Source organism: Astatotilapia calliptera, chromosome 3, assembly GCF_900246225.1.
Source record: "Astatotilapia calliptera chromosome 3, fAstCal1.2, whole genome shotgun sequence".
Classification (NCBI taxonomy): domain Eukaryota; kingdom Metazoa; phylum Chordata; class Actinopteri; order Cichliformes; family Cichlidae; genus Astatotilapia; species Astatotilapia calliptera.
Genome location: NC_039304.1, coordinates 33249957 through 33265190, shown reverse-complemented (window position 1 = coordinate 33265190; position 15234 = coordinate 33249957). Strand labels below are relative to the sequence as shown.

At 40.2% G+C, this 15234-nt stretch overlaps 2 protein-coding genes across 4 annotated transcripts in view; one reads left to right on the top strand and one right to left on the bottom strand.

Moving 5' to 3' along the window:
* atp2a1l (ATPase sarcoplasmic/endoplasmic reticulum Ca2+ transporting 1, like) overlaps positions 1–15234 on the top strand; it is a 32634-nt gene that overhangs the window by 11339 nt on the left and 6061 nt on the right. For 2 of the 3 annotated variants that reach the window (XM_026162961.1, XM_026162962.1), the window contains one exon: positions 420–1076. The exons of the other annotated variant lie outside the window; for it this stretch is intronic. In XM_026162961.1, coding sequence (XP_026018746.1) covers positions 420–439 — 20 coding nt within the window. In that variant the 3' untranslated portion in view covers positions 440–1076. Of the gene's footprint in view, positions 1–419; positions 1077–15234 lie in introns of those variants that run through there. 3 annotated transcript variants of the gene reach the window in all.
* Positions 1062–10793, bottom strand: LOC113019335 (sulfotransferase 1C1-like). Its single transcript, XM_026162965.1, has 7 exons — positions 10460–10793; positions 9704–9832; positions 8368–8465; positions 8020–8146; positions 4217–4311; positions 2513–2693; positions 1062–1453 (listed from the first exon to the last, which is right to left on the bottom strand). The coding sequence occupies exons 1-7, from the start codon at positions 10644–10646 to the stop codon at positions 1341–1343; spliced, it is 930 nt and encodes a 309-aa protein (XP_026018750.1). The 5' UTR covers positions 10647–10793; the 3' UTR covers positions 1062–1340.

The following is a 15234-nucleotide window of genomic DNA, read 5'->3' as shown; positions in this document are numbered from 1 at the left end:
TTGATTAAAGGGCTTGTGTATAAAGGCTGATTAACCAGACCAGAAATATTAAAAAATATTTTAGTAAACTAACAAAACTGTTAATTTAGGGCAGCTGACCACCCTTACCTTGGTGGTCTTATAAATTTTTAAGCACTGTGTATTTGTGTGTCTGTGTGTGTGTGTGCGCGCGCGCAGGTGTCTGTTTATATGTATGTATTTCTGATGCATTGCTTGTATTTTGTAGTTTTAATATGTTTTTATGCTTGTGACGTCCTTTGATCCTCTGCATGCCATATTGAGCTGTACACAAACTGAATTTTGTGAAGCCCTGTCACTTTAAGTTTGAGAGATGCTATCAAAGTGTCATTCTTCTTATCACACGAGAAATCACGTAGTTTTCCTTTGTTTACCAAATCACGTGTCTCTGGTCTCTGCAGCAGGTACAGAAGTTAAATAGAGATGTAGAAGAAGAGGATCTTCAGGGCTGAAGAGAAAGAAGCGGAGGAGAGAGAAAGATCACAGCCAAAGAGGGGAGCCATAAAGAAGAAAAAGACTGAAAAAAGAAAACCTTATGGAAAAAAAAAACCCAATAAAATTTGTTTAAAATCTGCAATAAAAATAGTCTCTGTATAAGGAAGGAGATTGAATTAAAATGAGGGGAAGTATCCTGATTAACCAGATAAAGCAGTAATATTTAAGATTTTATTCTAAGAAGTAAAGTATGTATTAAAGGTGATTATTTTTTTTGTTAACCTTGGATATTCTCAGCTGTTGTGTTTTTGCGTCCTCTGTCCATTTTCATATGACTGACTTTCCAGCTCATTACTTTGATTCTAGTCTTCGTTGCTCGTGTCTTGTGCAGCCTCCCTGCTTTAGCTGGGCTCTGTACAGTGTGGTGTAGGGTTGTTTAAAATGACTTCATATGGGCAGAAAAACCACTTGCTTTCAGCCGCCAGCGCTCTCTATGACCATGCGGTCAGTGGACTCAGTTGGAGGTCTCGTGACATAAAATGGGCATGTCTACTCAGTCACAACACTTTTGGTCTTATATATTGTTTACTTGATAAGCTGCAATAAAGTGATGATTAAAAACTTGTGAATTTATTGTGGAGCATGTTGTTATTGAGAGTAAATTTAGATGACCTCCTCTGGAAATGCCACGAGGATGAGTGATTACAGTGTTCAACATCCATACATATTAAATGTGAGTCAAACCATTTTAATTTTATAGCAACTATTTTGGTTTTTTTAGCCCATGACGGGTTTTTTTTGTTTTTCGCTTCTGCTGTTTAAGCGTGGCTCAGCGACAGTCATCAGTCTTTGGTTTGCACGGCGAATTCCAGAAACCCCCGGATCCATTAGATGAGGGTCCTGAACGGTATGTCAACGTCCTTCATCTGCTTTTCATAGTCTTCATCAAACAGCTTTGATTGCTCAGCTGTGAAATGGTTTTTCCAGTCACCCACTTCACCTGCATATGAAAAGGAAGACAATTTTGTTAAGTTGGAAAATTTATGCTAAAGCCTCTATCAATGTTTTTGTTTTTTTTGTTTTTTTGCACAAATGAACAACTGACTGGTGCTTAAAAAATGTTTTCCAAAACAGTCATATGTAATGCCCACACAGTGTCTCATTTACCGCTAATACATTTATTAAATTATAACATGTAACATACAACATGCGTGTAAACACTGTTCACATTTTGTATCACTGTGGATTTTAAATCAAAAACTGCAAAGTGCAGAATTCCAGCTTGAACTGCTCCGGATGTTTTTCAGCCATTTTTATATGTAGTCATTAGATGATTGATTGACAAGCAGTTTCTTGAGGCCATGAAATTTCAGAACTTATCAAACAATCCTTTTATTTAAAATCATGTACGTTTGTTAAACTCATTTTAAGCCTGTGAAAATGTGAGGTTATCTGTATGACTAGCTGTAATGTTTAGCCCCATACTTTTTTAAAAACCTGGACGTCTGCATTTCAGTTACATCTTGACTGTTTGAGTTAAGATCCACTGTGATGTGTACAGAGGTAAAACTCCCAAAACTGTATCTTTGTTTATAGATGTAATTATATTGTGCTGATTAAATACTTAATGACTGGTTTGTTAAAAGTGAGGGGGAAAAACTGACCATATAATTGTTGCAGAAGCCCAGGCTAACGATGCCTTGTTTGAACTAAAAATCCTCCAAAACTTTAAATCGACTCTAGTTAATATCTGCCAACAGACTTATTCATTTGAGTGTTAAGTTGTTGTAATGTATAAATAAAATAGAAGCGAGAGCTCAAAATCCAGGGACCTCTAGGGGGTGCCCCTGCACTGAAGGACAGGTAGCAGAGCAGTAATTGCTGCCTTTGAGGAGCTCAGACTGTTCACAAGTTGATTTAACCTTGTGACATTATTACATGAAGATATTTGTGTGTCTGAGACAAATATAGGTGTTCATGACATTTTAACTGCCCTACGTAAGGCACTCACTGGCGACTGAGATTGACTTTCCTGCATATCTTTAATTTAATAGTGCACCTTTTCTCATGAAAGGAGAGATGGACTGGTCAAACACCGGAGATGGAACGCAGGAGTAGTTGGCCATCGGGTTCTCCTTCATGTTTTTAAAGGAGGTGAGCTCCACGATTTGGCTGACGACCTCATCGGAGACCGACAAGTCCAGGTACTTCATGATGCGCTCCACTTCACGCCGAGGATTCTGGGAAAATAAATGTGACAGAGTATGTGCGGAGATTATTAATTTTTAAAATTCATTACAGATGTTCAAACAGATAAAACAAGAGGGGGTGTCACCACATTACGACTGAAAACAGCAAATACCTGAAGGTAACGGAAAAAGTAAAATCATAAGAAGTGATAAACAAAACACTGCAAACCGGTGAGGAGAGATTACATAACGGAAATCAAATTGGGAGAAGCTGTTAAATGGGAGTTCTTCCTCCTCACTGTGGACAACTGCTCACAGCAGATCATTGCCCTGTTGGGTTTCTCTCTCTAACACTTCAGGGTATTTAGCTTACAATATAAAGTATGCTGATATTTATGAATTGACTGGTCATGTGAAAAAGGATGTTTATCACGGGATTCTGTGCAGTCCTGTGAAAAACTAAGTACACCTTTACTGCTTCAGTTGGTAGAAGCAAGCTAATTAAATGCGCTTGATTAACTGATCTTCAGGAAGGGTGAGCACCTCTATAAAAGGTTTGCAAATACAGCATATCAACAGAAAATGGTAAATGGCCTGCATTTATATAGCACCTTACTAGTCCCTAAGGACCCCAAAGCGCTTTACATATCCAGTCATCCACCCATTCACGCACACATTCACACACTGGTGATGGCAAGCTACATTGTAGCCACAGCCACCCTGGGGCGCACTGACAGAGGCGAGGCTGCCGGACACTGCCGGACACTGGCGCCACCGGGCCCTCTGACCACCACCAGAAAACACCTCATACCAACTGTTAAGTAATCTACAGTTAAATGTGAAGCCATCTGTCCAATAGGTAAAGTTTCACTGAAATTAGATCATGCAAAAGGACAATGGCCACAAGCACAGCAGCAAATCTACCACAAAAGGGCTGGGAAAGAAAAGAATAAAGGTAAGCAATGGCCCGATCAAAGTCCACACCTCAAACTAACTGAAACCTGGGTTTAAATAAAGGTCTGCAAACATCAATGAACTAAAGCAACGCTGTAAGAAGGGTCCAAAAGTCTTCCATAACGATGTGAGAGACCGATAAGGTCATACAGAAAACCTTCACTTCAGGTTATTGATGCTAAAGGTGCTTCTACAAGCAACTGAATCACTGGGTGTTTTCCACAGGACTGTGCAGTCCAACTTTCTCTGTCGTGCAACTAATACATATATACAGTTCTTTGAACAATATCTCAAAGTATTTTTTTAATTTATATTGAATGTCTTTTAAGAGTATGGTACATTTGTTTTTAAATCTTCAGAAATAGGAGATTTGCCGGTAGTCACATTGTTTACAAAAAAATCTGCTCTTTCTTTTCAGCTGTATGTCAGACAGTTGGCATTACTTTTCTTTTTTTTCCTTTATACATGAAGCTGGTCTAAATCTGCGTCTATAACAAGGCTTCCTAATCATTCAATCTCAGCTTTACATATGAGATCAAAGGAATGCGCTGCGTTTATTACGTTTGCTTTGAAGAAGGTTGCGCAACATGCTTTGGTTATAATCCACATGTTCTCCTCACCTCTTTCATGTCCTCGTAGAAGAGGTACAGAATATTCCTCTTTTCTCGCTCCAGCCAGTAACCTTTCACATGATCATACCAGGAGCCCCATGACACTGTAGAAGCAGAGCAAAGGCCATTCATTCAAGCAGCTTTGATGAAAACATTTCTCCTACTCCAGTCCAGGTTTATGCTGAGTGTATGTTTATATTTACGGCTATCGTAAAGCCTCATTAACAGCTTAACATCAACATTTATGACAGTAGGTATTTTAGTAACTGTCGGCTGATAAGAGACTGATAAACTTGACCACCTTTAATGACTTTACAGCTGTGTAACTGCAGAGCTGATGAATTATTGCAAAGTGATGAATTATGATTACATAATTCATCATTTCTTTATTTTATACTAGGAAAATTAAAAGTACGTACAGTGACTTATTGACAGATGTGTCATTCTGACTAGCTTTAATATCAATATTTGGTATGACCACCTTTATTCTACAATACAGGCAGCTTAATTTCTTTCAGTAGTTTTCAAAGATACTGTACTTCTCTTGCTTTTTGAAGGACATTTAAAGATGTTGGCTTCCTTTTGTTTGGTTCTCTGTCAAAATGATCCCACATTGCTCCAGTAATGTTAAGGTCCAGACTCTGGGGAGGCCAATCCATGACTTATAGTGTCCTATTGTGTGTGTTTTCTATCCTGGTATGCTTTTACTGCGTTTGCAGTGTTTTTAAGATCATTGTCATGTTGAAAAATGAGGCTGTTGTCATGGTCTGTCTACCACTTCTTTTGTCCTCCAATTCTTTAAAACATTTTATGCCAAGGTTTCAGCTAATAGCTCTTTGAGAATCATCACAGATTCAGCTAAAGAAATTGAAACAAATTAGTGTGTTTTTTTGTGACAGGCTGCTAGTAACAAAGTGTCTAAAGACACAATTTACAGTCACTGCACGCCCGAAAGATAAGAGAGGTGTGCTCAGAGTGATGGGAATGATAAACTTTGTTGGAAAATTCATACCTAACAGTGAGAACATCAGCACTAAGGGAGTTACTTTGTGAGTCCATGGAGATAAAACAAGTATGTGAGGAGACGGCTGTAGACAAGGAGCTGCAAACAGTGATGGAAACTATCCAAGGAGACTGGCCCTGCTGTTGAGAGGCAATAGGATTGTGATACCACATAGTCTGAGACAAGGGATACTTCAAAGAATACATGAGGGACAACTGGGAATAGAAAAGTGTAAAAGGAGAGCTAGAGACACTGTGTACCGGCCTGGTATTAATAAAGACATTGAGAACATGATCGGAAAGTGTGAAACATGTAAGAAGTTTCAGAGCAGATTTCTAGAAACTGTCATTAGTGACAATGGTCCTTGCTATTATTGCAAAGAATGGCAGAATTTCGCAAGAGAATATGGCTTTAAACATGTCACACAAGTCCTCAACATCCACAGGCAAATGGCAAGGCTGAAAAAGGAGTGCACAACATCAAGCAGCTTCTGGAGAAGGCTACAGACAGTCAATCAGATCCTTATTTAGCTATGCTGAGCTACAGGACTGAAATTATAAAAAAGCAAGAGCATCTGAAATGGAAACAAAAACAGCAATACGACAAGGGAACAAGAGCACTTGGATTGCTTGCAAAGGATGATGTAGTGAGAATACAAGATCAGAATGCATGGAACAGGAAAGCCATTGTTCTTCAGGAATCAGGTCCGAGATCATGTGACGTAAGAACTGAAGACGGTCATGTGTTCAGAAGGAACCGTCGCAACTTACTGAAGACTAAAGAGACATTTCAGGAGGAACAATGTGGTGAGGAAGATGAAAATGTTGATGTGTCACATGCAGAGACAGTGTCTGACTTGAAACTACTAGATGGACATGGGTATGTGGAAAAGGTCAGAGGTCAGAGCATATGGTCAAAAGACCAGTTAGGCTTAATCTGCAAAACTAGTGAACTGGATTTGTTTTTATCTTATATTCTGATGGTGTTCACAAAAAAAAAGAAAGAAAAAATATTAATGAAAAATATTAATGAAAAAAAGGGGGAGCACATAAAAGAAGACTGGTCTGTGGTGTGGCATAAGGATATTAATAAAATGTTTGGAGCGGCAGCTCGCAAAGCGTAAGTGGATGTTGTGTTGTTTTTTTAACAAGCGCTATGAAGACAACACAGTTCTTTGTGAAGCTGTCTGTTTTGAGTAGATACAATACTGGTTCATCCCTTGAATTGGGTGCCTTTTTGTGCTTGAATGATTTATAAATCAGTGTTAAGTGATTTTAAAAAAATAAACAAAATATTCTTTTAAAAATAGTGAGGTACAGTGACTTAAAATGACTGAAAAAGCAGCCAGTGGAAAACTTTGAAAGACCTTCAGAAAACCTGAAGAACTATTGCTCAAGACCACTTAAAGTTAAAGGGCTCCTTGAAAGCAAAGCATAAAGAAATAAGGGTTGGGTCAAAAGTTTACACATCAGTACACATTTGCATGAACGGTACATGTTTTCAGTTCCTGGCAAACTGACAAGCCTCTGATTCTTATGAACAAGTTTCATGTTTGTGCCTTGAGCAGTCGAGCGCAACCAGTGAGCCAAGGTGGAATATGAGTTTATGCATGTAATGTTTGAACTTTGCCAGATTTTAGATCTGATTTTACCTGATGAACCTGCACACCCACTCCAATCCCTGGAGGTTATCAAAAGTAGCAAATCAGTCAAAGACTGACTGAACCAAAGTGCAGTCTGAGCTCCTCGGGAGGTCCTTCATATCAGCTGCTGTAAGCCCATTTAATGCACAGTACTAATAATATGAGTTTTCCAAAATGTTTGCATATTTTCATGTTAGTTACTGGGTGTTTTATTTATTCATAAATTATTAACTTTATTAGGAATTAATATTGTTTATGTCAGTGTTTATGGCATGTAAATGGCAATGTAATTTCCTGCAAACAAAGGATCTATCTTTGAATCTGATTAACTGACGGACCATTAAATTTGTTAAATAAATCAAGCCCAACGAAACCTATTATGTACATTTCCACCATATTGTGTTTTATGAAAGGCCACCTTTTTGTTCCCTAATCTTCACCAAACTGGCACAGATGCTTTAATATGTTCCAGTCAAATCAGCAGCAAAGCAGCCAAACTGGTTATATGTCACCAAGATTTTGATTTCTATCACAACTAAACACTCTCCTCTCAACAAGCTGAGAGGAGTCAGGTAATAATTCACTTTGCATTACCCAACCCAGTGACTTCATTTATAGGTAGTTAACATATATCCAATTGTTAATATAAAGACATTTCAAAAAGTTATCATTTAATGACCTTACAGCAACCATTTAAGTCTTTTTCTAAGGAAATCATTTTTTTTCCCATTCTGGAATGAATGCATTGAAATTTAATAAAGTTGTGTGATTGGTTTCATACTTACTTACAAAGCAAACTATGTTCCTAACAAGGCACATATGGTGGGAAAAAAAGCACAAAAGAAATAGCAGTAAAGAAGCAGCTTTTTTATGGCTGTCATGATGAAGAAATATTCCATTTATTTATATATTTTTTAAAAAAAGGTTACATTTTCATCCAGATCCTCCCAAGATATGCGCGCTACAGCCACTCAGGGTGCAACTAATCTTATCATGACCACTCAAGCATAAAAGGCAGTTACACAAGTTGTCATAGTTTCCATCCACCATCACATATTTTGTTCACAAAAGCCTCCAGGCAACCAAAGACGCTGCTTTGGTGGGTAAACATATAGGGCTATTGATGGCTTAGAATAGGTATGAGGACACAGAGGGAAATATACTTACGCTCTCCTTGCATAAACTTGTGGATGTAGCCACCAAAGGGCCCTGGCTCAGGCTGGGTCTGATTCATAAGATCAAAGTAGTAGTAGCTCACCAGGTTGTCTTTGGCATTGCGTGCCACGTAGATCGACTTCCCACATAATCAGGAGGAACACAAAAAGATATTCACAGTACAGAGAACATGTTATTTGATGAGATTGTGTCTAGCATGGCATTCGTAACCTCCCACCTCATTTACGTGCCGTATCATGAACCTTTTACCTTCAAGCTGCATGAGTTTTCTGTCTAGTAAGAAGCAATAAAATGAGGAATTTCTACTCTCACTGAAGTCTGATAGACAAGAAGTCTCACCTTGCATTTGTTTTCCCAGAATCCAGGAGGCACCAGCTGAAAAGGAAGATGCGTCTTGATAACTCTCGGGGGATCCATTTTTTCCAGAAGATCAAGACCTGAGACATAAATCCAGGGAATTGGACACAGGAAAAACTTAACATGTGTATTCCATGATTTCTCATATATTCCAACCAATGGAAACTGCTTATTAGCATTGTTGAATTTACTTTTTTTAAACATGGTTAAAATAACATTAAACAGGAGAAAAAGTTGACACGGCCATTTAACTTAAGGCAAATTTCCCAAAAAATGTGACAGCAGTATTAATTTAATTCAATTCAATTTTACTTAGCACCAAACCAGAGCAACTGTTGTCGTGATTTCTACTAAAATGACCGAATGACTCAGCATATTGTGAACTAATAGGATTTCACCTTATTCTGAGGTATTTGCAAGATCATTTGTAGTAGCCTACTACAAGAGAATGATATCATCCAGCTATTTTGATGTAATGTCATTTAGCTCAGTGTTTTGTTATACAACCGTTTGCATTAACATGGAGCCTTCCAGGTATCTGTTCTTTGAATAACCAACCTGAATTAGAAGAAGTATATTTAAGTCCTGTTTTTACTTTTTCCCAGATGACTGAAAATGAATAAATACAATATAAAAATGTACCTGACAAAAATAACAAACACAGCAGGGGACCAAGTCTGGATAATCAAGGTAAGAACACCTGAAGTGATTAGAGACTGATGAAACATAGGCATGTTTTCTTGAGTCAACAGTCCAGGGGAGAGAAAGGGTGGGAGGGTAAAGTTCATTATTTTCTTTCTTGTATCTAATGGTTTGGATATAGTGGTAAGTCTAGCACCCCAGTACATTTAAGATTTCCTTAGACAGTAGTAACACTGACTGTTGTGCCAAAACCCTGCAGCAAAACACTACAGCTACTTTTTTAGCTGTCTGTGACTTATTGTTATAAACCTGCCTGTTAGGTCACCGTGACATGCTTGAAAGTTGGCTTCATTGTAAAAATTCAACTGGCTGGTATTAAAGTTTAGTCAAACACAAATATGGCTAATCTGTGTTGGAAAAGCACAGCTGCGTTCACTGAAATGACCCAACTACAGTAACTTTTGTTGATCGCCTACAGAACTCCAGTTCAAGTCTTTTCTTTGGAGGGATATGCTTATGGGTTGAGAACTCATTGACTCTGATTGGGATGGGAAAAAAACGATCCGTTACAGAAACATTCCTCCTTGACTTGTTTTTGTGAGTTCTGACATGCTACAACTACATGTTAAACCTGCTGAGTCACAGTAGAGAATAAAAACATAGATAAAACACACACCTGAAGGGATGGGAGGTGGGGAGACGATCTCTAGGAATGGACTGCGGACAGGTGTGGGGGCTCGTTTGCAGGCCTCAGCATCTCCATTGTGAAGGAGCAGGTCAACAATTTCCTGGGTCCATGTAGTCCCTATGAGACAGAGACATCAAACGGTGCACTGCTAAATCTCACCACATTGAGTAAAAACATTAACAACAGTCCAACAAACGTCTTTTTTGACACCAGCTACTTAGTAGTGCCACATTACAGCAGATTCCACAGTCTAAAAAATTAGTCCAGAGACTGAAGGGCAGGAAAAGTAGCCTGTCTTTGTTGTTTGTTTGCTTAAATTATAACTCTCACACTTCATGAAGGCGTAATTACAGGATTAGTCTAGAGTTACTGGTGTTTTCCTTTATTGCCTGCTTGTTTAAGCAGTTACACACACACAATGTTTTGGTAGACTTAGTGGAAAAACTACTTAACAATCAAGTAATGGAAGAAGAAGAAAGCATTAACACCACAATGGAAAAATATTTCCTCACAAGTTAAAGTGCTGCATTAAAGAGAAAAGGGAAAGTGTGCTTCATTTTCTATGCTGTTTTGGCAGTGCAGTCCTGCATATTTTCATGTAACATCTGAATTTGCAACAGATAAGGAAAATGCACAGTATTTTTCTCCATACCCGTGAGTGGAAGTGTAAAGTGTTAGAAATGTAAGAACGCAAATAAAGCTGCTTGAGATCAGTACTTTGTGTCTAACACTGTTTCTGAGTACCTGCTTTGGGGTAGGTGGCGATGAGGAGGTCCGATGGATCGGGACGAAAAGCCCAGATGCTGTCCCAGTTGTTGGCGATGTAGTTCATGAGAGGCACTCCTCTGACTGGGATGAGAGGGAAGCGTGTGATGGAGGAGCTGGCCTTATGAATAGCCTCGCTATAAGTCATTTCTTTCTCCTCTGACATTTTTTACACTGCCAAAAGCTGCCTCAAGGAAATCAAGAACAGAGAGCTAAAATCTGCCTCTTTTAAATTGAAGAGAAAAAAAAAACTTCAACAAACTCCCGAGGTCCTGCCTTCAGCTGTCTGTGTCAAACACTCACTGCTGATTTGCCAATGAGCCACATAAATCCCAGCTTCTAATGGTCCTGTTCTTCCTGATTGTCAGTCCCACAGTCAGCGTGTTTACTTCCTTTTTAAACTGTCATTATCTCCTCCTTGCATGATCCTGGCCAACAGCAGCGCTGCCTTGTTTCCTCTTGATTTCTCGTGGTCTGCAGCGTAAGTCGCCTCCCAGATCTGAATGCGGGAGCAGGAGTCTCTCAGCGGCCTCTCAGAAACAATGAACTCCCAGCTGAAGTCTGAGTGCCTCAGTCACTTTAAAACATGTTTCTTTTTGCCCCTCTTTCTATCTTTGTAAGCTGGCTCCCTGAGTGCTTGTACCCAGGTTCTTATCAGTCTGCGATCACAGGAACTTGCACCAGCAGACCTACACTAAAGTGCCCTTATGTAACGTTCCTAGTTACGTATGAATTCCACTTTTCCTCACAATACTGTCTTGACTGCTTCCTCTGTAATCTGAGGAAGGAAAAAGGGAGGGTCGCGAAAAATCCTGCAACCCACAGAGAGGTGGACTTACATGTGGAGAGTACAAATGAAATGGATTTAAACTTCACAGTTAAATGTGTAACTCTGTGTAAAACACTCTGACCACTTGCGTTTCTTGGTCTTTTAACAGAGTTGTGTTCATTGATTCACACTTTTTAATCACAATTTTAAAAAACAACCAATTTTTAATCACAATCAGAAAATTAGTGGCCAATTTTTACAAAAGCACATTTGGACTTTGATCCTTCAAAGTAAACAAAATGTTGACCTAATTCCAGTAAAAGAGTGCATGGCAGGGGTCTCGTTTCATATTGTATTGTCTTACAAGAAGAAAAATGTTCTTGTGTAGACACGCTGCTGGAGATTTATATGGACTTCATAGGTTATCTATTCAGCCAGATGAAAGTGTTTAGACTTTACATTCCAGGATTTTCAGAGTTAATATCCTGCCAGCGATAGAAACAATATTTTCACTATAAACAGGTTGAGCTGTCTCAGTGGAGTTCAAGAATGTTTTTATAAAAACTGTCTGGGAAAGTTGAGAAATTTATAACTTTAAAGCCCCCTGAAGTGCACGGCTTCCTAACAATTCCTTTCCATCATATTTATATTACAAGTTCTAGTGTCTGTCTATACATGGAGGAAACATCAGATAAGTTACAGTTCCTGTATACCGTGCATCAGTACTATTGCACAAAGTTACAGTACTTTGCAAAAGTCTTGAGTTATTCTTCATTTTCACTTGTATTTTTAAGAAAATTGAAAATAGGTGCCGCAGTTAGTTATTAAAAAGTTTGCAAACATTCATTAAAATAAAGTATATAACACAAAAACAAAGCCTGAAAGCTAATATTGGGTGTGATCACCTTTATTTCTCAACAAAACCTGAACTCCCTCAGGCAGCTTTCTTGTCATTTCTTAAAGTCGTCTTCAGGAATAGTTCTCCAGGCTTCTTGAAGAATGTGATGGCATCAGCCACACAGGGGTAAATCAGTCCATTCTTTCACTTTATTCGTTTGCTTTGCAGTTTTCTTCAATAATAAAATTTATTAATCATTTGGTTAAACCTAACACTGATATTATGAGGCGCACACATAGTAGCATTGTGTGGTTTTTCTAAAATGTTTTGTTATATTAATTATGTTTCTCTTTCTTTGAGTTACCTGGGTTTGGGCGGTGGCTGTTTCCTGTCTGGGCAAAAGGTGTGGCTGAGGACTCTGGGAACAAAATGCCTGCTCGGCAGGACCAACCATGGGCTTACCAGAAGCAGGGGTGTTTTAGGTTTAGTTAGGTTATTCTGTGCTTAGCTAATATTAGGCTGTGTCCCAATTCAGGGTCTGCACGCTTGAAGTACGCGCACTACGCGTACTACGTACGGTGCGTACTATAAGTACGAGTGCGGAAGTGAGAGGCTTGTGAAATGGGACGGTCTAGCCTTCGTCGCGCTGTTCAGGTTGCCTAGCAACCATGATAATAACCGCGAGAAACGTTACATACAGCTTTGTGTGACAGAAATGAAGGAGAAAAAATGTTTTGTTGGTCATTCATTATTGTCATGACATCACTTTGATTAGTTGAGTATCTGAGGCTGAGACCACAGGACTGTAAAACATGATTGTTGGGCTTCATTTCTGTGCTGAACAGTTATTTCAAGATTAGTTAGTAAATAACAATTAGCTAATGTTGTTCATGAGACTAAAATCATCTCACTGTGGTAATGTAAATATAATATGGCCAATATTATAGTATTGTCAGATTATTATGATATCTATATATATATATCTATATATATATATATCTATATATATATCTATATATATATATATATATCTATATATATATATCTATATATATATATATATATATATATATATATATATATATATATATATATATAGATATATATATATATATAAAACGGCAATGCTCAGTGGCTAGTGGATCTGAGGGCAGACCACAGCGACCTCCCTGAACAGGGTCCAGTAACCATCACAGTGGCAGATATCCAAGAAAGGGTCTCCAGTATGAAGAGTTGGACAGCACCAGGGCCCGACATGGTTCACGCCTACTGGCTGAAGAAGCTAACTGCACTCCACGAGCGTCTGGCAGCACAAATGAACCAGCTGCTAGTTAACGAGAGACACCCGGAATGGCTAACTGAAGGCCGGACGGTCCTGATCCCCAAGGACCCCAAGAAGGGACCGGTCCCCTCCAACTACCGACCAATAACCTGCCTCAGTACTACATGGAAGCTCCTGTCAGGCATCATATCGGCTAAGATGAACAGGCACATGGGTCAATACATGAGCGGGACACAGAAAGGAATTGGCAAGAATACCAGAGGTGCAAAACACCAGCTACTGGTAGACAGAACAATCAGCCGAGACTGCAAGACCAGACTGACCAACCTGTGCACTGCCTGGATTGATTACAAGAAGGCCTATGACTCAATGCCCCACAGCTGGATACTGGAATGCCTAGAATTGTACAAGATCAATGGGACCCTAAGAGCCTTCATCAGGAACTCAATGGGGATGTGGCGTACAACACTAGAGGCCAACTCCAAGCCCATAGCACAAGTTACCATCAAGTGCGGGATCTACCAAGGAGATGCTCTGTCCCCACTGCTGTTCTGCATAGGCCTGAACCCCCTCAGTGAGATCATTAACAAGACTGGCTACGGATACCGACTATGGAACGGAGCACTTGTCAGCCACCTCCTGTACATGGATGACATCAAGCTGTATGCCAAGAGTGAACGAGACATCGATTCACTGATCCACACTACCAGGCTATACAGCAATGACATTGGAATGTCGTTCGGACTGGAGAAGTGTAGTCGGATGGTAACAAAGAGAGGGAAGGTAGTCAGAACTGAGGGGATTGAACTACCAGAAGGCAACATTGCAGACATAGAGGACAGTTACAAGTACCTGGGGATCCCGCAGGCAAATGGGAACCATGAAGAGGCCGCTAGAAAGGCTGCAACCACCAAGTACCTGCAGAGGGTCAGGCAAGTCCTGAGGAGTCAGCTGAATGGTAAGAACAAGATCCGGGCCATCAACACATACGCCCTGCCCGTGATCAGGTACCCTGCTGGGGTAATAGGCTGGCCAAAGGAGGAGATAGAAGCCACTGACATAAAGACAAGAAAGCTCCTGACCATGCATGGAGGGTTTCACCCCAAGTCCAGCACCCTGAGGCTGTACGCTAAGCGGAAGGAAGGGGGCCGGGGACTGGTGAGTGTCAGCACCACAGTCCAGGATGAGACAAGGAACATCCAAGAATACATTGGGAAGATGGCCCCAACTGACCGAGTGCTCAGTGAATACCTCAGGCAGCAGAAACCCAAGAAAGAGGAGGGAGACGAGGAAGCATCATGGAAGGACAGGCCCCTGCACGGTATGTACCACCGGCAGATAGAGGAGGTGGCTGATATCCAGAAATCCTACCAGTGGCTGGACAAAGCTGGACTGAAAGACAGCACAGAGGCACTAATCATGGCAGCACAAGAACAAGCTCTGAGTACAAGATCCATAGAGGCTGGGGTCTATCACACCAGGCAAGACCCCAGGTGCAGGCTGTGTAAAGATGCCCCAGAGACAATCCAGCACATAACAGCAGGGTGCAAGATGCTAGCAGGCAAGGTATACATGGAACGCCATAACCAAGTGGCCGGCATAGTGTACAGGAACATCTGTGCCGAGTATAACCTGGAAGTCCCGAGGTCAAAATGGGAGATGCCCCCAAGGGTGGTGGAGAATGACCGAGCTAAGATCCTGTGGGACTTCCAGATACAGACGGACAAAATGGTGGTGGCTAACCAACCGGACATAGTGGTGGTAGACAAACAGAAGAAGACGGCCGTAGTGATCGATGTAGCGGTTCCGAATGACAGCAATATCAGGAAGAAGGAACACGAGAAGCTGGAGAAATACCAAGGGCT